The sequence below is a fragment of the Melanostigma gelatinosum genome, assembly GCF_949748355.1.
Source record: "Melanostigma gelatinosum genome assembly, chromosome: 7".
Lineage (NCBI taxonomy): Eukaryota > Metazoa > Chordata > Actinopteri > Perciformes > Zoarcidae > Melanostigma > Melanostigma gelatinosum.
Genome location: NC_136640.1, coordinates 14,509,978 through 14,534,243, shown reverse-complemented (window position 1 = coordinate 14,534,243; position 24,266 = coordinate 14,509,978). Strand labels below are relative to the sequence as shown.

General features: G+C 42.2%; 1 protein-coding gene across 1 annotated transcript; it reads left to right on the top strand.

Annotated features, from left to right (window-relative positions):
• Window positions 1-4,504: 4,504 nt before the first annotated feature.
• dhx36 (DEAH (Asp-Glu-Ala-His) box polypeptide 36) lies at window positions 4,505-24,265 on the top strand. Its single transcript, XM_079272358.1, has 26 exons — window positions 4,505-4,995; window positions 5,768-5,916; window positions 6,026-6,139; window positions 6,289-6,499; window positions 7,184-7,222; window positions 7,354-7,524; window positions 7,704-7,783; window positions 8,435-8,509; window positions 9,708-9,874; window positions 9,960-10,041; window positions 10,170-10,310; window positions 11,191-11,296; window positions 14,671-14,758; window positions 15,374-15,429; window positions 15,526-15,590; window positions 16,303-16,446; window positions 16,836-16,953; window positions 17,903-18,001; window positions 18,421-18,594; window positions 18,720-18,806; window positions 18,896-18,979; window positions 19,128-19,227; window positions 19,388-19,478; window positions 20,442-20,562; window positions 21,678-21,830; window positions 21,901-24,265. Exons 1-26 carry the CDS (start codon window positions 4,759-4,761, stop codon window positions 22,123-22,125), a joined length of 3,177 nt encoding a protein of 1,058 aa, XP_079128484.1. The 5' UTR covers window positions 4,505-4,758; the 3' UTR covers window positions 22,126-24,265.
• Window position 24,266: the final 1 nt, after the last annotated feature.

Below are 24,266 nucleotides of genomic sequence, written 5' to 3'. Positions count from 1 at the left end.
GCGTGTGAGAAGTAGCCTCGCCGGTAAGGTTGGGGGGAGACATATGAGAGTAATGGTTTGCAATTTCAGCCACCAAAAGTATTGACATGTTTCCTTTATATAAATGTGCTTATTCTACATATATTTATTTTAACTGTGGTGTGTTTTACTTTGCGTCCAAGTGCTGTGACCATTATGTACTATTTACACAATTAATGTTGCCGCTATCAAATGAGAGAGAGACCACTATCCTCGCTGAAAATCTGAAAAATGAAAGGAGAGGCCGAGCACATGAGGGAAAGTGCAAGTGATTATTGAAGAAGAGGTCGATGGGATACTTTTGCAGGGGAGTTTTCTGCCTCATGCACATTTAGTGCAATTTAAATGAGTGACAGTGTGCATATTTTACTACAGTAGGCAGCATATGAATGTACATTTCAGAGCCACTTTGGGGGCTCATCTGCCCATCCAATCAGTTAGCCACTGGGCCTCTCACTTTCTATTGAAGACATATATTCAGGACGGGAATACAATTTTCATATATAGTATATATGTAGGCCTATTTCCGCACTGTTTTTGAATGGTTACATGGACTGAACATCTGTCAGAAGCATATAAATCTTGTCTTTCCCGAATAATGTTGATGTATCCATTATCTATATGCACATTTACATGTACATTTGTGTGTATATAATTGCAGTAACATAGTAAAAATTCGTATTTTAGAGTAACTAATGTATATATATTTAAGTTTGTTTTATTATGGTGTCTTTTATACGTCAGCCGTTTGGTTGCGTGATCTTCAACACAACATTGGCATTTTGTGGACTTTATTTGCTGGCGTTTGAATTGTCCTTTATAGAGTCTACTTCATCAGAATGTTGTCATTCAAGATTCATACCAGAAAATTGCCTCCAACTGCATTGCAATGTCAAGAGCTCCCAGGCAAAATGTAAAAGAGAATAATGTACAAGCGTATGAATCACACTGAATGTAAAGTAGTCTTCAATGTCAACCATTTCAGCTGTTAATGGTGCCAAAGTTTTTTCAGCCGAGCATAGCTTCATCTCCGCAGAATCACAGAGTGGAAGTAGTTTGATCATCTGCTTATTTTCACTTCCAGACAGGACAACAGCTCAGCTTCTGGTCTCATCAAACCTTGTGATCAATAAACTTGCTATTTGCATTTTTTTGTGAGAGACTCAGACTTTCACATGAGCTTTACAGCTGCGTGTTTACCGTACTCAGTCATGTCAACCATCTGAACTGATTCGGTTACACAAAGTACTGCAAATACAGTGACGTGATTAACTACTTAAAGAAACTGACCTAGTTAGTTCGCCACCATCATTGGTTGTTTGGTTGTTGTGCCCCTAGGATGACAGTAATATGACTCATCCTCAACCGCTGTATGATATTGTATTCATGCTCTTATCTGTGTTTCAGCTGACATAAAATCAGCACTAAAGACATGATAGTTTCTTGTTTTTTCGGAAGGTTTCACAAATTGAATTTCATTCTTGTGTTTGTGAGCACATTTAAATATGTCTTTGTGGAAGGAGCGTAGAGGGAGAGATACCAGGAAGCAAATAGTAGGAAAGCAGGAGAGAATTTGAGTAAAGGGCACATGGCAGCACAAACAAAAAGTAAAATAAAATTTAAAACGCAGTTATTAATTACGTAAATACATATGCCAGCAGCTATTCCTAAAGTTGTATCATTTATCTCTGGCCCAAGGACTTTCACCTCCCACTCACATTATGCTGAAGCAATAAGGTGGAGGTAAGCCTGCATACAAATGTAGCATCAATGGCACTGCTTGAGACCTCTAGCTCAACACATGCGGCATCAATGAACAGCATGCTTTGTTGAGAATGTACGTCTGAACCAGAAGAGGAGAGGAAAAAACAGCCAATGTCTAAAATCTGAGGTTTTCCATCTCGGTTAAATAATTCATGAGGGTCAGAGATCATTTGTATGCATCACAGCTAGCCCTGAGGGTATGAAAACAAGGTGTGCAGAAGCATCCGCAACAGCACTAAGGGGAGTGGGGGGAAGGGGCTCATACGAAACAGTCCGTTCTTACATCATATCCTTTTGTTGTTACGGCTCCCTCCACAAAGTCTTTCTGGTATGTCTCCCTCTCCCCATACATCTCAGATTCCCTCTCAACATGTTCCTTTACACTTTCCTACCTTATAGTTTCTCCTGATTGTCCTGCCTTGCTTTGACTCCAGCTCATTTTCAATCCCCCATATGTTGCATTCAGTGTCACCAGCTGAGATATTGATTGTGTCCACACGTTGCAAAATAATGACACAGATGAAAGTATTGGCAGCTGAGTCGAAACTCTGCGAGCAACTGCTAATTCAAACAAAGTTCAGCTAATCACAGTTGATTTCTTTTTATGTTTCAAACCGAGCCCTGCTCAAAGACAAGACTGAATCTATTTCTGTCAAAGCTTAGAAACATTGGATATGGATTTAATGTGAGACAGATGATGAAAACAAACTCCTCAAGACACAGATTGAAACTGAAATTTCCCAGAAACTAGATGTATCTTTCACACCAAAAGACAATAAAGTAATTAATGTCAACCACGAATGATCTTCTTTCACTGTATCTGTGTGGTTGCCTGTGTGGGCAGCTGCATTTCCTTTAATTAGAAAATGGTTGATGACACCATGAATGCGGACACGCTGCACACATTTTCATTTCACAGATTATACAATCAAATGTTTCACATCTTCGAATGTATCAGTGCTATGATAATGCCAGAACGGGAGAGTGGGTGAGGAAGAGAAGTTGATTTAAAAGTGGTGATGCATGATATTTCATGTGAGCGACACAGAGCTCGAGGGTGGGTGGTGGGCTACTCTGCAACCTCTCATGTGCATCATGCACAAACCTCATGATTATGTGGCATTATGGCACTAATTGGGTTAATATTGCTTTCATTTTAGAAGAAAAATGCAGGAGACAGACAGACAGACAGAGAGACAAACACATCTTTCACTCATTCACGTTTTCAGCTAATTTAAAACAAGACAATGTTTCGTACAATTGAATTGCTGTAAGTGTAACCATTCAAAACAAACAGAGACAGCGAAGCACAATAGCTAACCACCACTAAACAATGTTATATTACGTTAATGCATTTCAGTTAGAAGGTGATGGATTGCAGTGTTTTTTTCAAATTTATTGGAGTTGATAAATATTTCAGGAAAGAATGGACTACAATTTAACTGAAAAGCTGCGGACTTTTTTTCAATTTTTGTTTTAGAAACGTGAGGTTAATGCTTTAGTAGTCTAGCAGTCATGGCAGATCTTTTTCATTTGGCTGTAACCTTTAAGGCTCCGATAACATGTCATTCCCTGATGTTCCGTTGAGCTGTGGTAGCAGGATTAGCCCGTTACAGCAGTTACATTGAGCAGCATATACTCCCATGGTATGGATTTTTAGAGCCTCAGGACCTTGTTCATAAAGTCACATCAAATGCTTTTTTTCCCAATCCTTGATCCTTCAGTGACTCAAAACGTACTTATGTCTGGCTATTGGCCATAGAGATAAGAATGATTAGGTTTCCTTGGTAAACAGGAATGTCAGGGCTTTGGGTCTGGGGATTAAATAGCCAAATATTTCATTTTTTGTTGTATGGTATGTACATAAGTCAAACAGGGACCACAATACAGTGGGATACTAAAATACACCAGAGGAAAATGCCTGATAAAAAATCCATGTTAAACAAAAAGAAAAGAAAATATGGAATAAATTGGGTATACTGGGAACTAATCAAAATAAATGTATTCTCAATCACTTCAAATGCATATTTTAATAAAAAGTATTTGAGAGAAACTCCTTATTGTTCACAAGATACTCAAGATTCTTTCCTGCATAAAGACTAAATAATGTTGTTTTTTGTTTGCAGAAACAAAAGATGTCCAGAAAAAAAGAAAAGCAAAACTGAAGATCGAGCCAAAAAAATGTCACCAAAGGGACACTATCAGCAAAAGAGATATGTGATCAATGACAAACCGCTGATGAATGGAGTCAGTCGTCTACATCAGGATTCGTTTCAACTCTTAAAATGGAGATTCTTTTTTTGGAAGAAAATACAATAACAGACGCTATAGGCTCTTATTTTGATGATGTCACACATAGTCTTTTTAAGGGAGTCGTTCAACAATCACAGCAGGGATCTTGTTATTACCCTGCCATCACGGTTGTAGTTACATGTGTTAGTAAAAGAGCCTAAGATTAAAATAGCCTTCAACATCTGAAGCAAATGAGTTATTGCAATATCTGTTTATGGATTGAGGAGAAGTTAACATAACAGTTGCCTGACGAAATAAAAACATGGTACCACCACATCCACCAACCACAATTCCAACAACCAATCACAGAGCGCTGCCACGAGCATATCATGCAGCTGGAAATGATTTCTGACGTCATTTCTGTGCGACATGCCGATGGAATCGAACAAGCACCAAACGAAAGTGTTGCATGTTCACAGCATCATCTGAATCTTAACAATATGTTATGCTGTAATGTTAGCTCTCAATGAATGAACTATCGGCAGCTACGTATGTTTAACTTCAGTCTCTGACCCACAAGTCCATTCAACACATCCAGCTAACGTTAAGCATTGACGCTTAGCAACGTTAGCATTAGCGAGTAGATTCCAGTGTACATTACAGTACACCGTAACGTTACCTAACTTGAATTACCGGTTAACGGTACAGCGGTTACAGCGTTTTAGCTTTTCCCCTGACGGCGGTATGAGTTCTGGTTATGGTGGTCGAGGAGGGAGAAGAGGCAGAAGAGGAGGTGGAGGGTCCAGAGATGGAAGCAGAGAAAGACGGGACAGAGGAGGTTCGAGTGGGCACAGTTCCGACTTTGACCAGGGCGAAGGTGGACAAAGGGACCGTCCTCCTCCACACCTGAAGGGACGTGAGATCGGTATGTGGTACGCAAGATACGGAGCCGTGAGGAGGAAGCAGGGTGACCGGAGATCGGTATGTATTGTGTTTGGTGGCGTGCTCTTGCACATTGTGTTGAGCAGGGCAGGTTGTCACTCCATTAGAAACAGAGATCAGGACCTTAAGCACAGATCTGAGTCTGAGGCACTCTGAGGGTGACAGTTCCCTCCTAACTGATGTATTAACCCCTGTAGTAGACACTTAATGCAAAGTGTGGGGCATATGCTGATTTAATTGAAAAATGGTTAGAAGCACAAAGTCTATGTGCAGAAATTTGCACCCTAATCGGTGGGCAACATCCTGCAGATAGGTGGTAGTCACCCAGATCCTGACACATCTTATTCTAGCTTGATCAATTCAGTGAATAGAGACACCTTCCCTGACTGTTTTTTTTAAAACTTTGAGTCATAAAACTGCATTACGTTGTTTGATGTTATCAGAGCCGAAGAGACATGTGTTGATTTAATTTACTGGGTTGTGTGAATGGGCGTCTAAAGTCTGAGGGTGATAGAATTGGTTTCAACCCTTAAAGCAAGCCAATCGTATTCATGGTACATGGCAGAGAAGTTACAATAGAAGTTGCATCGTGCTAAAAGTGCAAGTAATCATTCAGCTATCACTGAAATGCAAAAATAATGTAACGATGTGCATCGCTGTTACATATATTTCACATTTCAGAGGGATTCAGTTGGATTTTTCAATAATTCACTCATAACATTGCTTCAAACAGAACGCTGGTGTCACATTTGTGAAGGTTAACTGCAATGTTACGACTGAACATGTTTCCCCTTTTCATGTCCATGTACAGCGGGCGGTGGTCCAGATGGATGCGGCCAGAGAACAGCATATTACCAAGCTGCTCAGCTCTGTCCAAAATGATCACCCTGGTTCGTGGAGAGATGCGAGAGCCTCTACGTCTAACAGCTTGCAGACAGCTGCAAATAGCAGCAGCCATTGGTAAGAACAGCTTGTATAACTATTCTGTTCAAGACTTGCACAGTGTCATTTTGTTATTTTTTTCAGCTGCGAGCGCTGTTAAAAATGTCACTCTAATTTGTGCATGCAGTTACTTCGATGGGGATATGGCTGAGGAGGAAAAACTGAAGATTGAGCTCAAATCTGAGGACGAGGAGGAAGAAGTTACTCCAGGCCAGAAGAAAGCGACTCACAAATCGCAACGGTAACTTTGCAAGCAAATACGATGCATTGCTCCAAAAAATATAGTTCAATATTTGATGGTGTTCCGTGCCACAATCACAGAACAACCAATATTGTCCGGTGATCCACCGTATTGTGGTTATTTACGCACTTTCTTGTTTTTCCGCTCAGTTACTTCTCCCATGCAGTTGTGAAAGATGAGCCTCCAGACACGTGGGATGATGAAGAGGAGAAGGAGAAGGAGGAGAAAGAGACGCTGAGAAGGAAAGACAAGGACCTGGAGTTCTTAATCCAGGAAGTAACCAGAGACAGTTCACTTGATGACCGCTTAAAGAGAGACCTGCAGACCAAGAAATCAGATACAAAGTACAAAGAAATGCTGGTGAGCATACAGATTAGTGTCAAGTTCATGATGTTGAATGTAACGATTTTATCATATGTTTGCAAATATTAAGATGTCCACTGCACCAGACTTTTATTGTTGGTTTGATGCCCAACATCATTTATATTTTTTTAGATAGGATGCACACCATCCAATTAAAAATGTTGCTTGATTATTTCTGTGGGGAAGATTGTTTTACTAAAGAAATGAAGAGTGGAGTAAAAATAACCAAAGCTCAAACACAGCATATGTTTCTTAATAATTAGTAAAAACCTGCCCGTTCATTGTAATTTGATTCTTTGGCTTGTTTTGTACTCTGAGATTTTGTACTCTGAGATTTACTTTATGGATCTGAATAGTTTAGTGTAATACAGAGTAAGGATGGGGAATTAATATCTCACAGGAATATAATATCCCACATGTAAAATATTGGTAAAAAAAAATGAATTTACAGATCCGATTAGTTACATTATCACAACATTGTAATGTCACTGAGTGAATATTGAGGAATTACTGATTTATTGTCAACCTACTGTTTAGAATCTGGTTTGTAAGATTAGAATAAGAGATATTTTGGTATTTAAAAACTGTACTCATCATCAAGTTATAAAGAAAGAACGTCTGCTCTTCATTTTATTGATTTTCTTCAGTCTTAAGAAATGTTTCAAATTTCTTTGCCCTCAGAAATTCAGGGAAAGACTACCATCTTATGGCAAAAAAGAGGTAAGTTTTTGATTCCACGAACTCCTAAGAGCAAACACTCTTCCGCATCATTGTGTATTCTGCTAAATGAAATCTTATCCTCTTCATCTCATGACCTTTCCTCTCATTTGCTTCCACTTTTCTGTGCTCAGGAGCTGGTTGAGCTTATCAACTCGAACCATGTCCTGGTGGTGAGTGGGGAAACAGGGTGTGGAAAGACCACCCAGGTTACCCAGTTCATCCTCGATGACTACATCAATAGAGGTGTGGGCTCAATGTGTCGTGTGGTCTGCACGCAGCCTCGCCGCATCAGTGCCATCTCGGTATGTACTTTTTTCGTTTTCTAGCTCTGTGTTGAATTGCATGTTGCTTTGTGCGGTTGTGTGATATTATGTTTATGGGCTGTATACGTCATTTCCTGCATCTGTCATGTAACTTAGATGGATATTCTTCACTAATGCTGATCGTGTTCTGACATCGTTTTGTGCGTCCTCTCTCTCAGGTAGCAGAGCGTGTAGCATCAGAGAGGGCAGAAAGTGTAGGAAATGGAAATTCTTGTGGTTACCAAATCCGCCTGCAGAGGTAAGGAAGTCATGTTGGCTAAAGTGTTGTTGATGCTTTTATTCGATTAGATTGTTTGTTAGCCACACAACCAAAGCCAGTGGAATTTGTTCGTGGTCCAGTATTTTGTTGTCTTTAGCAAAAATACATAAATGGACAAGATCAATATGTAAACAGACGCATGTAAACACAAAGTCCAATATCGTACAATAAGCCATTAATGTAATTATTGTGACAGGCCTACATGTAACATATTACAAAATAAATTTGTGATAAATCAAAAAACCATGCAGCAAACCTGCTGGCAGTAATGCAGTATTGAAAAACTGTACACATTGCAGAGACCAATTACATTACTTATTAGAAAGCATTTTCTTTATCGACAACATTTTTGAGCAACATCAATCTCAGCTTCATGTGAACTTCTGTGTACAGACTGAGCATCAATATGTCGCTGCTTTGAAATAATCTGTGTGTGTGTGGGGGGGTGTGTGTGGAATCCTGAACTGGAAAACGAAGATGTGTGAAAGACAATATTGTCTTTTACAGTCGCATTCACAAGTGTGGACTGAAGGACCTTCATTCTGGCTTTGTCTTCACATTCTACTCGTCTTAATTAGTGTCCTTTGGGAAATGTTAAGTCTTTTTTTTTTTTCTGCTTCTATTCCTCAGCCGGTTACCACGGAGACAAGGTTCGGTCCTGTACTGTACAACAGGCATTATTCTTCAGTGGCTTCGCACTGACTCGTAAGTCTCCCCCCCCAGCCCTGCTTCCTCATCCTCATCACATCTTCTCTGCTTCTCCTCTTTGTGTCTTTGTTGCAACTGTCCTTCCTCCAGTCTCTTATTCCATCTGCGTCACTCTGTTTTATTCCCATTGGTTTGTGGTTGACTGTCTGTCGTCTGTGGAAGGTGCATTGGTATGGATCCTCATCCTCAAAGGCAGAGAAATGAAGACACACACACACACACACACACACACAGAGAGCTTCTGTTGACTCATCCTTGCATTCTGAGTGTCTTCAGAAAAAAAGCCACAGAGACTAAGTGAGAGTGCCAGCTTCTCTTGTTGTCTTGCTTCATGGTCTTTTCCGAGTTGGCACAGCTCTACCGAGTCATTTTAGGACTACAGTCGTCTGGCAAAATGCTGCAACTCTTTGGCATTAAGCTGTATTTAAGCAGCTTGCTTTCAAGCTGCAGCTATGGACTGCAGCTATGTTTACACTTGTCAGTTTTTTGTCTCCAGCCATCAAGTGATGGAATTTATATTTGAAGTCCCACAGAGCCTTTTGATTCGTCATTAAACTACTGCCATACAGATAAGCACAGCACCCAATTCTAGTTGCAAAGATCACATATCTAAATATGTAGTGTACCATTTTTAGATGGCAAAAGATTAGATGCAGCATTTGAAAAGTGAGTAAAAACTGGCATCTAATTATAGCTACTGAATGTAAAAATAAGAGAAATCATGCAGCACATTATGAAAAAAGAGAAACATTTTGAAAATAAAAAGGATCTTCTTGGCAGAATTATTAAATACAGACATACTAGACATAAACATTGCCGAATGAGGACACTGCATTCCAAATCGCATACTTTTAGTTTTTTTTACTTTTAGTACATACTGCAGCTGCCCTTACTAAGTGTGTTTTGTTGCATGCCGTATGCCTTAAATTGGGACATACTACTTCGTCATAACAATGCACCTTGAACTATGACCCTGTTGCTCATATATCCGCTGATTGTGGGTCAGAATAGCCAGAAAAGCATGCTGGCTTGCATACTGCAAAATGCAACTCATACTATGTATTGGGACATACTAAATCTTATTTCTGGCATACTAAACGGTATCGTCGTATGGGTATTGGAATGCACACAGCGACCCGACCTAAAAACCACCACCGACTAAAACATTTTCCTTTATTCCTTGTGTATGTGTCAGATTGTTGTCCAGCATCAGCCACCTGGTGTTGGACGAGATCCACGAGAGGAACCTGCAATCTGACGTTTTGCTCGTCATTGTGAAGAACATACTCGCCCTTCGAGATGACCTCAAGATCATCCTCATGAGTGCCACGCTCAACGCAGAGAAGTTCTCTCGATATTTTGGTATGATCAGCACCCGTCTTGCAGGTTGGTTGTTTTGGATTGTTCCTCCCTCTCATCTACCCGTTTCCCTGCGTCAAACCTTTAGACAACTGTCCGATGATCCACATCCCTGGTTTGACGTTCCCGGTTGAGGAGTTCCTCCTTGAGGACGTTGTGGAGATGACCAGGTAGAACGACACTGCTCCCAGACGCACTCATGCAAAGACAGTCGCACACAAATGCAAAGATACAAACGGAACCACGCCCCTTTTAGTTTGAACGAGGTCTCATATGAAGTGGTTGGTGTGTCTTCCAGGTATCGTCCCCAGAATAAGGACCGTCGCCCCTCAAGGAAGAGAAACTTTTGGCAGGGGCACCCGTCCAGGCCTGAGAAGGAGGAGAAAGAGGCTGAATACAAGGAGAGTTGGCCCACGTATGCACGCACACTGCAGGGCAGGTGAGTTGGTGAGAACAGCTGGGTGGTTAGATTGTTAGAGAAGCTGCCAGGTTGATAGATGTGTTGTGTAGGTGGCGAAATTAAATAATCAAAATAAAATGAATATCTCCTTTTCTTTGTGAATTTGAACTTTTAAGTTCACCTTAGTGTTTAAAAGCTGAATGAAGAGCAGGGCAAGGGCTTTGGAACACTCGACCCTTTGATCGATTTGTTAGGTAAACACTCAATTTATACATCTGCATTACAGTGTTGTACCTCCCGATGTAACTGAATGCGTCGGTAACATGGGCTATACACACACTGCACCAACTGTGATCTACTGAATCTTCGTGGTGTGGTTTTCTATCCTGCAACTGCTTGAGGGGAGAAGCTCAACTCCTCAATAAAACTCTTCTTGAATTATTACAGCTATTTTGCAGTGCAGTCCTTTTTCTTTGTCACCGTTATTACTGCAGTCAGTTAGACAAATCAAGTTTGTTCAAGATACAAGAGATGCATTTGCACCTTTTTTTAAAGGTACAGTGGAATTATTTGAGCAATGCTCACTGAGTCAGTTGAAAAGGAAAAGAGGTAATAAAAGGCACATAGGTAATACAATGAATTAAAATGGCAGCATTTATAAGTAAACAATAAATACATATATACACCCTTCATCAACATGGTAAATATCAAGTGTAACAAAGTGTGCACACTATATACAGAAGTCCAAAGTGAGAAATATTGCACAGTCCACATGATAGGTTGAGTTTGGTATCTCCAAAGTTAGTATTTTTACTACAAACCCCTATTTGTGCTATTTTGCTGAATTCCAGTGCAATGTTAAGGCAGCGGAGATGGAGGGTTGTCAGTGGATTCATTGTCTGTGTCCCATGTTTTACAGATACTCTGACCCCACCATTGAGACAGTGGAGATGTTGGACGATGACGACAGGATTGACCTGGAGCTGATCGTGGCACTGATTCGCCATATTGTGCTCAATCAGGAGGTGAGTTTGTATGTCTGGTGTCAGGGCAGCCGGATATGAAAGTGGCTAAATTCTAGTGTCTTTAATTGGATTTCTTTAATGGAGTACATTGTACTAAATGGGATTCCAGGGAGATTGCTATGTGGGTCGGAACCGCCTAAAAGCCCTGAGTGCTTGTGTGTGCTCACGGACACTTGACCTGTAGATTTTAAGGATTATTTTTTCTTGGACTTGAAAAGCTCCAAATATTCTGATCGTAGACAAAGCAGTGCTCCACTGGCAACATGGTTTCAGATCAAATAAAAGTGAATACCGTAGTTGACAGGTACAGAAACGCATAGACGCACATCACATTCCAAGGTAGAGCAGATGGAAGGAGCAGGAGGGCTAGCTTCCAGACACGGAGCGACATTAGATCAGAGGAAATCACACCGATTCTGGCAGCAGATCTGTGCTAATGAGTGATCGAACAGATGCTCCTCTCATGCACATCCATTTCCTCATTTTTATTCCATATCAGTGTTCAGTTAAGACTTTGGTTTTGTGCAGTATAATGTCAACTAAGTCAGATCAGACGTTCTTTTTTCTTTGTGTGAATGTTTTAGACTGTAGCTTGTTGTGGTTGATGAGCCGCTTCCTTGACTTTACCTCGCGGCCGGCTCAGTGACTGTTCTCTATCTGACTCGTGGTGAGACGCCACAGGATCCCACTATTAGCAACTCAGTAACGGACACCCACAGAACACAAGAGAGATTGGATTGTCTTCAGTTCACTATGATTTATTTGCATCACAACGTATACAAGTAAAGAGCTGTCCGGAGTCAACTCTCTTCACTATAGCATTGTTCATTACTTTATACCTCCATTCTACCCTAAGTCTTCTCCCCTCTTCGGCGATGTCCTCTTCCTCCTCTGAACTTTCACCTCGGACAAGTCATAACATTGTCTTTTCCCTCGGTTAGAAATCTTGCCCTACTTGTTTATCTACCTCATCCCCCCCTCTATCTTCACCTGGACTCCAAGGCCGCGATACAAGACTCTGTCTCGGTGACGTGAATAACATATGACACTGATGCAGGCCAATATCACAGTATGAATGTGAATATACATGGATACGTTTCAAATGATGGATATGATTGATTTTACACAAATATATTTCTAGACACATACATTTTTCTCCCACAAGCTATATCAGGAGTTGCATATGCAGGCGAAATGAAGGCAGGGCAACACATTTGAAAAACTGTGGCTATTTCAGTAACTGTTCAAATTGTATTTGCAGCATGTTTCTTATGTTTTTCATCTGTGGCTATAGAGTCACGTGGGTCAGTGTCAACATGTGTGATAACAAAGCTGCACAATGAAACTGATTTATCACACGCAACACCATTCAGTGTGGGCTTTTGTCCCTATTAAAAGGGAGAAAACAACTCTGAGGACAACTTAGGAAATGGAGCGCCTGAGTGGAAGGAAAACAATCGATGCTGCTCTCACTTTTCCTGTATTTTTTCCAGATGCAGTGAAGCTAGTTGAACGTATTTTGTTAGTTTGTGGTGTACAGGGAGAGAGAAACAGGAGAAAGAGACAGGCCCAGAATGAGATGTGACGAACGCGGTCAGACAGAATAATTATCCCTTCCCCTATGAAGCCATATCTCTATCAGTCACGGCCACCCTGAGCCAGTCGACCAGCTGATTCGCCGTGGCACTGTCCCGCGCTCGACAGGGAACCGCTTGATTCTCCGTGACGGCGTTCTGAGCCGAGGATGAGCCGAGGATACGGGCCGTCTGCCAGGCTTTCCACTGTGATGATTGGTTAATTATGTTGCAGGAGTCCGTGATTAGACACCTAGGGGGTTGACACAGGCATTAATGAACGCCTGCTGGGTACAACTGTGTGTGTGTGTGTGTGTGTGTGTGTGTGTGTGTGTGTGTGTATGTGTGTGTTAAGTAGTAGCACTACACTACAGAGCTTGCTGTGCCATTACTTGATTTTTTGTTGGAATCAGAGGCGTTTTCTGTACTGCATGTGTGTGAACATGTGTTTCTGTCAGGTTGTAACTAGGCACACCACCTGCAACTCTCTCCTCCTTTATCTTTCACACACACACACACACATGCACGGACGTTAACGCACACAAATCTAGTCCCAAGTGGGTGCCAGTGAGTGAGCACTGGTGATAATAATTAGCTTTAATTAAAAGGCAGAGCTTCTCAGGACCCAGAAGCTATATTCTGTTCTTCATCTCTCCTTCCTCTCAGGAAATGAAAAGTCCTTGTTAAAGACTGGGTTATTTTTGTATCAGCTTAATATCATCCTGACTATCATTTGTGTTTAATTTTAGGTCTTTAATGTAGCAAAGTAGCATTTCCAGAAACGTTTCCCTTTTTGATATTACATAAAAGTTGGATTTTGCTCTGGTTTCCAAAGAGCTTCTGACATTATCATTTGTCTTTAGTTCAAATCTAAAAAACATGAATCGACTCATTGTTTTTTTTTCTTTAAAAGCTGCTGATGATGAGAGTCGTTAATGATTCCAAAGCCAGGTATCAAAGCGCACTACTGTTTGTGTATTGACTGAAATGTGTTTGTAGCAACTGGCATGACAATCCTGGTTCGGTTGTGTTTAGTTATTCTTTGGTCAGATATTTCCCGTCTTGAATCAGGAAACTCTGCTAACATTAGACAGTGTTTGTGGTCACATGACATTAAACACTGATGCATTGAGATATTTGGCATTTTGTTTCAGAGAAAACATTTTATTGTAATCTGTAAATCTCTTTTAGCTGTTCTGCATTATTCTTTGTGTCCTATTTATTTTGCTGCTACAATAATGCGATTGCTGCTCATCAATCATTCAAGGTATCTTCATCCCTTGTATCATTATGTGATGTTGTTTTTAATGTTTGAGGAGCTGACGCCTAATTCACGTGAAGTGGTCATCCATTCCATTGTCAGACAGCTGAATTTTCTCGCGCTGGAATACTTCCGACTTTATTCGCCTCCGTCATCTGTTTATCCTGCTGATGTTTTCTCAGCTTGCATTTGTGTGCCTCTATATTTTCCAGGTGACTAATTGGTTTTCTTTTCTTCTTTTTTCTTTGAGATCCCTGTGCCTGTGGTAATGTGAAGCAGAGGCTGCCCTGTAGCAGAGGCTGCCCTGTAGTGGGAAGATGTTGTTGTCATTATGATGTTGGCAGGCAATGTCGGGGCCTATTGTGTGGAGGCTTGGAGCTCAGGGCGAGTCGGCTCCATCTACCCCGGCTCAGCTCCTCGCTCACTTGGCTCGGTTGTTGCTGAGGCTCCTCCGGCTAACGGCAGTTTGTTTCTCGGTGTATTGTTTTTACTGTGTGGCTTTCAGCTGCTAAGTGTTGTGTCATGTCTTTGTCTGACAGGATGGAGCAATCTTGGTCTTCCTTCCTGGCTGGGACAACATCAGTGGTCTCAATGACCTGCTCACGGCTCAGCAGATGTTCCGATCAGGTACAAGCGTGGAAATACGTTCGAGCATGATTATGTTACGAGTCTGGTCTCTGGTCCGATATAACTTACAGAGGTGTGTCGAGCTGAAACAATGAATCCATTGGAAATGAATTGTTTTTTAGAAAATCGATTAATCAGGAACATATTCTTCTGATTCACTGATAATAGAAATAGTTGTTAGTTGCAGCCCTATTGTGATATGAAAACCTATTGAGAATGGACTTTTCAGTGAAGTAGAAGACATCTTGTATTCTGTTGTTAAAAGTTTTTGAAATGTGTATACATACATACGAGTAGATACTGTATACATTTAAGCAGTTTTAACTGATAAAAAAAAAAAACATTTTTTAAAAGTCATAAAACAATACTGAGGGGGATTTTTAAATATACTGGATTAAATACATTGTGTTTTTCTGTCCATATTTAATAACAATATAAGTTTTGTTACCAAAGATGAACAAATGGTGATGGATTGTTGCATTCTTGATATTAGCCTGGAATTTCAAGGTTATATTTTTAGACATAATTGTTGAGCCTCACACACCAGCAGTATTGTCTTATGTTGTCAAATGGTTCTTTGTTTGAGCTGTTCTTCTGTGTCCTGTTGGGTTTCAGACCGGTTTGTCATCATCCCTTTGCACTCCCTCATGCCGACCGTGAATCAGACGCAGGTTAGCCTTCTCCTGTTTCTCTCTGTGCTCGTCTCTCCAGCTGTCTCATCAATATCACAAAAGTCTCATCTCATATTTCCCCCATCCTCTTCTCAGGTGTTCAAAAGGCCTCCTCCTGGAGTTAGAAAGATTGTGATCGCTACCAATATAGCTGAGACCAGGTATGTGTATGTGTGTGTGTGTGTGTGTGTGTGTGTGTGTGTGTGTGTGTGTGTGTGTGTGTGTGTGTGTGTGTGTGTGTGTGTGTGTGTGTGTGTGTGTGTGTGTGTGTGTGTGTGTGTGTGTGTGTGTGTGTGTGTGAGAGAGTGTGTATTTGTTTGGGTTGTGCAGCTTTTGTACTAGCTTTTGGCTGTTACTTTTGGTACGTGGGAGAAAATGGGAAGATTCTTGTGTGTGCCAGTGTAATGCAGTAGGTCCAAGTTATTAATAGAAACAGCAGATTTGGGGCTAATTAGCATACATATCCTGGAGTGATTGTGGACACTGTCATATTGGGTTGGACGGAGCGCACAAAGTCTCTGTCTGGCAATTTGTTAATGCATTCACCGAGCATTGTGCAAGCTGCCTGCACTCCCCTCACATCAGTCTCCTAAATATAGACTCTAAACCTACCAGAGGGCTATGTTTTAGTTTTCTTTACTTCTGAATGATTGCGTGCGAGTCTTAGCTAATAATTCTTCACAGGCTGCTTTGAAGATTTGGTCTTTATTCCAGCCTCCTTTTTTTTTTTTTTCTGTCTTTTTATTATTATTTTTTTTAAAGATTTTATTTGTACAGGGACAGTTCACATTAATCGACAGCACACATTAATAAAAACATGACTGTAAATGTGACAGTCTCTCCCTCTTCTTCTGTCGCTACTCTTCCTCACAGCATCACCATAGATGACGTTGTTTACGTGATAGACGGAGGCAAGATAAAGGAGACTAACTTCGACACCAGCAACAACATCAGCACCATGACGGCAGAGTGGGTCAGCCTGGCCAATGCCAAGCAGAGGAAAGGACGTGCTGGCAGGTATGTGTGTGGATACAGCGAGGGCATGCTGCATGTCAGTGCCTCTGGGTATGCAGCGCTTATCTGGAGGCATTATTTTCCCTTCCGTTTGTCATCTCAGCTTTCTGTCAGTCTTTCCCATCAGCCCACTCCTTCCTGCCTTCCCATCTGTAAACACTGAGAGAGGCAAGGCGTAGTCACTCTCAGGTTGTTTCCAGTCTGTGACTCGAGATGTCTGTTCTGTTAGCGAGCTCTGACATCAAAGTGGAGCAAGGCCCAATTAGCAGGAGCTGCTTACCGAGGGAAGTTTCATCCTGTTGATTTCAAATGAAGCTCTTGTCACAGGACTGATGTAACACGCAACCTCTTTCTTTTTTCTCTCCCCTCTCTTCTTCTGTGCATATATCCAGAGTGTGTCCAGGGAAGTGCTATCATCTGTACAATGGTCTCAGGGCCAGCCTGCTGGATGCTTATCAACTACCCGAAATCATGAGGACACCACTGGAGGAGCTCTGTCTGCAGATCAAGGTTGTCTATGTGGAGAAACAGACTGACGGCGAGAGAGAGACAAATAGGCGTTGTCTGGGGAGTTGAGATGAGGACGTGAATGAGTTTAGTGAGTGCAGAGAAGGGGAACGAGGACAGCGCTGCTGTTTTTGATCTTGCGTTAAATTCCAGCCTCTTTCCTGCCTAATGAGAACGAGGGATGAACATTCTGGGCTGACTCATTGCCCCTTTTGCTCTCGAGCTCTTTTCGCTCCATCTTTGCCAAAAACATAATCGCTCCTCTTCTGAGCCTCGTTCCCGTACATGAACGGGCGCTTTCTTCTTTGGTTGCTTGCTATTTATTTTTTCCCCTTCTCTTATTTTAACTCCTCATACTCCACACAGACATATTTCAACCCATGCTAATGGAACATTAAGCCAAAGTTCACTCAGAACTAGTGCTCTCACCAGTATTTTTTCATTGGATATGCATTTGAGTGTGTGTGTCTTCCACTACTTCAGTTGGATGTTTTTGAAGCTAGTGGCTGAGAGGAGCACTAATGCATCAGTGCGTCCTCAAAGTGAGAGAACATGAGAACATGCTAACCCTGAGCAGACGTTCCAATGCACAAGCACTCCAACACCAACCTATGAGTCAGACATGGAAGTGTGGTCGCTTCCTTACTCCTCGGTTTCTCACAGGTAGATGTTTGGTGTATTTAAAAAAATCTCTTATTTGATATGAAGGTGAATACATATTTAGAGTATCACCGTTTGTCATCATTATATTAATTATGCCGTAATGATGGAGCTAATGGTAACATGGTTAACTCAATAGTGGCAAACCATGAGAAGACGCGCATAAACATAGCTGTATACTGTACTGCCCACAATTCAGTGCTACAAATGACAAGCAGTTAGACAAAGAGAAGGGAATTTAATACAAAAAGAGTTTTGCTGATAACTGTGTCATGTGATGTGTGCTGCCTAGATTTTGAAGCTTGGGTCAATAGCTGAATTCCTGGAGAAATCCCTGGACCCTCCCACGACAAACGCCATCAGCCTCGCCATCAAGAACCTCGTAGACCTGGTAGGAAAGAGTGAAGATCCTTCCTTTATTTTTAAAGACTAATCAGAAACAACAAGCAGCTGCAACTAACCAATTCATCTGACTGAGTACCAAGGATGCTTGTCCTCTAGTGGAGGAGGCAGGTTGGAAAAGAAATGAGGACTAAATCAGTACTCATTAAAAGGCTTTAAGAAGATAAAGCACGGTAATTGATTCATGCGCACAAGGTTAAAACAAATGGAAGAAAGAGGTATGTGACGGTAGCAAAAGTCAAAGCAGATGCTCCTGAGAGCCTTAATAAGCCTTAATTAATACATCTTTTCTGCCTGCTTTATATTTTGGGATATTATTTCCCTCTCTTGTGGATATGTTTTAAAAACAACCCGTGTCGAGCTGTAGATGACTAAAGATGTGTGCTTTTCTTCTGTGTTGTGTGTTAGAACGCCCTGGACCGCTCAGAGAATCTGACATCGCTGGGTTTCCACCTGGCTCGCCTGCCTGTGGAACCTCACATTGGCAAACTCATTCTGTTTGGAGCTCTGTTGGGCTGCCTCGACCCCGTACTCACCATTGCTGCTTCACTCAGCTTCAAAGACCCTTTCTTCATACCCCTGGTAGGGCACCGAGCTCACAGACATGAAAGCTTGCGTCAGCAGCGAAACACGAGCACACTGCCGCCTTCTTCTTCTTCTTTCATTGCAAAGTAGGTCTTAATGTTAAATGCATGCGTCTGTCTCAGGGTAAAGAGAAGATGGCAGACATGAGGAGAAGGACCCTGTCTAGAAACTCCAAGAGTGACCACCTCACTATTGTCAATGCCTTCCAGGTAAGACAGCCCACATGTGTCACATCGGTCTTTCATCTCCGTCTGCTGTAGACGCTGATTCCGTTTTATTTTATCCTGTGATTGACCAGGGCTGGGAGGAAGCCAAACACAGTGGTGCCAGGTATGAGCGGGAGTACTGCTGGGACAACTTCCTGTCTGCCAATACACTCCAGGTGAGCCAGTCTGGTTAGTGGTGTTGTGCTGAGCTCTATACTGATGTGCTCTTGAAAAGAAAACCACATTACATGTTTATGTTGACTCCTGCCTGTGCAGACAAGGACATGCAGCCTTTTTAGAAGCAATTTGCCTTTTGTCATTCAGATGCTGCACAACATGAAGGGTCAGTTTGCTGAGCATCTAATGCATACAGGCTTTGTCAGCAGCAGGGACCCCAAAGACCCCAAATCCAACGTCAACTCGGGTAACTAAAAATCAACTATTCATCGACTGGTTGCGATTCAACTGTCCGAAAATGCTCGTTCTTATGAGTCTTAAAACCAGACCGTGGAGCAGTAATGAAATCTCATATGCAACATGCTCATTTTTTATTTGATTTCTCGAACTCTCACTTCCTTCATCAGACAATGAGAAGTTGATCAAGGCGGTGATTGTAGCTGGTCTGTACCCGAAGGTGGCAACGATCAAACCATCTCACAGCAAGAAGAGGCCCGGGTGAGTCTGCCAATTCAATGAGAGGAGCAAAGACAGACAATAGAGAAGTGCACAATCATTCTTATTGAACTTTTGATCGAAGAAATGGCGACGATATCTCATCAGACCTCTCAGGTGAGAGTTTTGTAACGGTCCTGTGACAATTGCCTGCGGCTATGCAGAGACCATGTCAGAAAAAGAGGCGCTTTTGCAGCTGAAGATCAATGCAGTCATCATAAAACTGGCCTCAGGCAGCTGTCATCGTCTGTGACCACTTCAGACACACACACTCTCACAGTAGGCCTGTCACTTCTGTTTGTCTGTCTCAGTGACGGCTTTAGACCCAGTTGGACAGTGAAAATTGCCAGGGTCATTTCCTCTGCATAAGTAGTTCTCAGCACTTGTGGTGCTAATCCATTTGGAAAGTCTTCACGTGTCTGCAGTATTTAATGGAGGCCTTGCTCAATGAAGCACTCTCTTGTTTGTTTTGCTGCTAAATCAAAGCGCTGTCTGGTTACAAGCAGCTTTGTTCCCCGCAGTCAAGCGGTTGGGTTTTGTCGCGCTGACACGCAGGAGTTTGAAACGCGGCGTTACTTTCATGTTGGGGAGGATTCGCAGACTGCATCACAACTTGTCTTTGGTACCCGCCGTGCTAAAATGGCAGGAGGTGTTCTTTCTGCCTCGTATCAACAAGCCCTAAAGCAACTGATGGGTCGTTTCTAGAACTACTTATGATCCGTTTTGTGTCAAACCTGTGGAGTTCCTCTTTTAATGACGAGACATCGTGACCATATACTGTAGCGCTCTGTGGCAGTTTCCTACCTACAGCAATGAGAAATGTTTCCCCTTCTGTTACGTTGTCCGTTGTCAAGATAATGATGGTAATAAAACGATAAGAATTTCCTTCATCAATAGTTTTTACCAAATGTACGTCACCCCACCACCCAGACAAACACAGGCACTGTAACGTCTTCTCTTTCTCAGGGTGAAGGTGTACACCCAAGCTGATGGAAAGGTGTGCATCCACCCGAAATCAGTCAATGCTGAAGAGACGGAGTTCAACTACACGTGGCTCATCTACCACCTCAAGATGAGAACGAGCAGTGTGAGTAGGCGAGGGGAATGCAATACGCTGTTTCAACGCGGCTGCATGAATGTTTTCTTTTTACTCTCAAGTGCGTATTGCTCGTGTGTTGTTGATTTTGTATGTGTCCCTCTGAAGGGTGCGAGTGAGTGGAAAGAAGGGCCAGTGGTTTATTCTAGCTTTACTCCGAATGAATATTTGATGATAACGCTGCCTTTCAACTCTCAAAGGCTCTTGTGCTTCAAAGCGTCCAGACACAATGTAAGAGGTGGTGGGGGAAACCGGTCAATGCGGCTCCTGACGGCCATCCTCTCTCCCTTTTATTTTTTGCCCCTTTTTACTCTCCCATTTTCACCTCCCTTCCATCTGTCTGTCTTTGTTCTTTCATGTCCTCTTTCTGCCTGTGCTTTTGTCTCTCACTTTGCTGCCTTGTTCTTTATGAAGAAAAGTATTTTGCTGGATTTCCCCATTAAATTGCCAGCGTTTTTTTCCTGGAAGTAGTTCTGTGCCTATTATAAAAGTACGGTATTCAGAGTCCAAGCTTGTCAGTTGTTTGTTTACTAAGTGACGGAGAAGGAAAAAAAAAAAAGGAAAGTGAGTGATGACGTTAAACTTTATCTCCTCTGACGCACTTGCACCTGGTGGTCTATTACATTACACATTCATGGGGCAAATGCAGTTGTCCCTGCTCGCTCCTTGCTTATTTTTTCTCTTTGTCTCCCACCCACTCCCCATTACATAGAGTATCACTTCTATCTTCTGTCTAAATATTTAAAAATTTATGTGAAACTTATTTCCATCATTTCTTTAAAAAAAACGTTTATTTGGGTATCGATAGTCATGCTACTCTGCATGAGCAGCTGTCTGTTGAGCACAGGAAGGAAAAGAGTGCAACACATGTGTGAAATTCACAGACCGGGCAAGATGACATTTCTCTCAACACTGGAGGCACTGAAACACATTTCAAACTGGCACGGCCTCTCTTCACTAATGGGACATTTTCAGCTCACACCACAGAATAGCTGTCAGGCACGGTGTGTCATAATGATCCCGCTTCCCATCACCGACTGTTAGCGTGTGTTGTTGTCGAGCTCCTGTCGTTTGTGCGTTAGCGACGTCTCTCTGCGTGTCCTCAGATCTTCCTCTACGATTGCACCGAGGTGTCCCCGTTCTCGCTGCTGTTCTTCGGAGGAGACATCACGATCCAGAAAGACGAGGACCAGGAGACCATCGCCGTGGACCAGTGGATTGTCTTCAGATCCCCGGCACGCATAGCGCACCTGGTCAAAGTAAGCACAGGACACTCTCGCAACAAAGCGACTGATGACGATACATTTTACTGACCCGTCTTTTCTGCAGAGTTTAAAGAAAGAGCTGGATTCTCTGCTGGAGGAGAAGATCCGTAACCCTGCTCCCGTGGACTGGCAAAACCGTCAGTCCAAAGACTGCGCTGTCATCACAGCCATCATAGACCTCATCACCACCCAGGAGAAGCCTACAGGCAGCACGAAGGGCTACGACAGAACGTGGGCGTCTGCCCCAAGAGCACCACGCATTCAGTTCAACGACGACGACGACGATTAGGTGTGGCCAGGTTTTAGGCTGATTGTGAGGAGAAGAGCTTCGGAGCTGACTGACTGCACCCTTGACCACAGAGGTTAGTTGGGATATTTATGACAACCAGCTGGCATCCTCGATGCTGCTTCTGAAACCCAGGACGCAATAGTACTGGGAAGTGTTCTGCACTTGAATGACTCAAATTACTGTTTTTGCTTATTCAGTTATTTTGCAAGGACCAATCCATGTTCCAATCCACTCTCAGTAGCCGTTTTGTTAATTTGGTTTGAATAAATCTTGCTCCTTTTTAAGCAATATCACCTAATAGACTGCACAATAAAGAAAGGATCAATGAAACAAACACATGGCTTTGCCTCATCTGCTTTACTGAAATTTAGGAATTTAAAAAAACAAAGTGTGAGCTATTACTCATATTGCAGGCTGTATTATGGGAAACCATAATCTGTTCTATGATGTGAGAGCAGCATTTGTTCTGAGCTTCGAGGGAGCAATCACTAACATCACATGGGTAATATTTGGATGGAATGAACACCTGCATTCTCATAAATATCTGGAGAAAGTGCTGCTGGCCAAAGGATTTATGTACATTTCTGATTAATCTGCACTGAATACCCAGAGAACAATGTTGAAAATGTAAAATACATGTCGATCATTGAGTACATGACAGGCCCCAGGCAATTAAGCTTTTATTTTAGTGGCTGAAACATAACGATTAACTAAACAAGTTTCTACAATATAAATCTGTATCTTGGCAAATGTATGTTACAATTGGAGGCTGCTTTACATATTTACATGTAGACATGATTTACAATAGTTACAAGTACAGGCAGTGATTTGAAATAAAGATCAATTCATGCTTATGTGTGGTTTCCCTGAGTGCAAATGCAAAGCTCCGTCCGGATACCCATGTCCTGCCCGCTACGTCATACCTCGCCGGTTGTCATAAAGGCTGGGGCCGGAGCAGTGGGGCTTGATGGATGGCGCTCTGGCCCCTCTCTGACCAAGCCATTCATTTCCATTGGCTGGGCATTGCAACACTAAAAAAAAAAGATGACGCACGCTGGACAATCCCATTAAAAGCAGGGGCGCTCTTCGATTCCGGTCAAACCAAATGAATTCAGCTCGCCTCTGTGACATCAGATATAAATCCTGAGGGGGGAGGTATTTATATTTACACCGCTGGCTGGCATCTAGGGTGCGTGATATTTCAGGCTGTCCAAATCATTGAGTGGATGGAGAGAAAAATGGGATCTGTGACACAAATGTAGAGTCTGATTCACGGCGGTGACATTAACTGGTGACAAACAGCAAGGTAGAGGACAGATACTTAACCCGTGTGATGTCATGAGATTATACCTCAAACTGTAATATTCAATTAATGACTTCTGTTTCATGGGCTTCAGACAAGTAGCATTTGTGTTTGTTTCTTCTGCAGCTCAACCTACACCCTTCTGTATCTTCTTGTAAACATCATGGTAATAGTCTCACTTGCTATCTGATGCTACTGAAGTAGCATCTGTTCTACACTAACCCACGCACTGGAAAGAAGCTGCCAATCCCACAGTCATGCCTCATTATCCCTTTCACAACCAACATCTTCATAGTTACGTTGTTACCGGCAAAGCTCCTAGTTACACGGCCTGATGATCCTCATTACCAGAGCACACATCAGGCTGCCGTCATCGCCACACTATTTGGTCTACTTTACCTCCTATGGCGATACTGTAGTTCCAATTGTTACATAGCACATCACTAACGCTAAAAAAAAACAACGTACATTTACACATTTCACACCGAAAGTTGTAAGTTGCGTGGTGTTGAAAGAAGTGACTCTGGCAGTGAAGTCTTACCAACCGGGTAATTATTGAATGTGACAGATCCCACCCACACAGGGACCAATCAGCAGTTAAGGACATCTCTTCTTCTGTGTTCTCTTCTAAACTCCGACAGTATGCCTGATATTTAGTGGACACTGAGCTGAAGTCTTAAGAACTACATCTTCATCTGGTCCACTTGGTCCCTGATGTAGTTACTGAACCCATTTGTTTGGGTTCGCTTCTTAAAAAAAAGGAAGTTCACTGGTGAGTCAAAGGATCACTACCAGCTGAGAAAAACAAAAAAAGCCCTCTGTGGTTTTAAGCACCGGG

What these genes read in the sequence shown, in the direction of transcription:
- dhx36 (XM_079272358.1), top strand. Translation starts at nt 4,759, where the DNA reads ATGAGTTCTGGTTATGGTGGTCGAGGAGGGAGAAGAGGCAGAAGAGGA. An exon ending in GCCGCATCAGTGCCATCTCG is followed by an intron (nt 7,525 to 7,703) that starts GTATGTACTTTT and finishes CCTCTCTCTCAG; the next exon opens with GTAGCAGAGCGTGTAGCATC. An exon ending in ACCAATATAGCTGAGACCAG is followed by an intron (nt 15,591 to 16,302) that starts GTATGTGTATGT and finishes TCTTCCTCACAG; the next exon opens with CATCACCATAGATGACGTTG.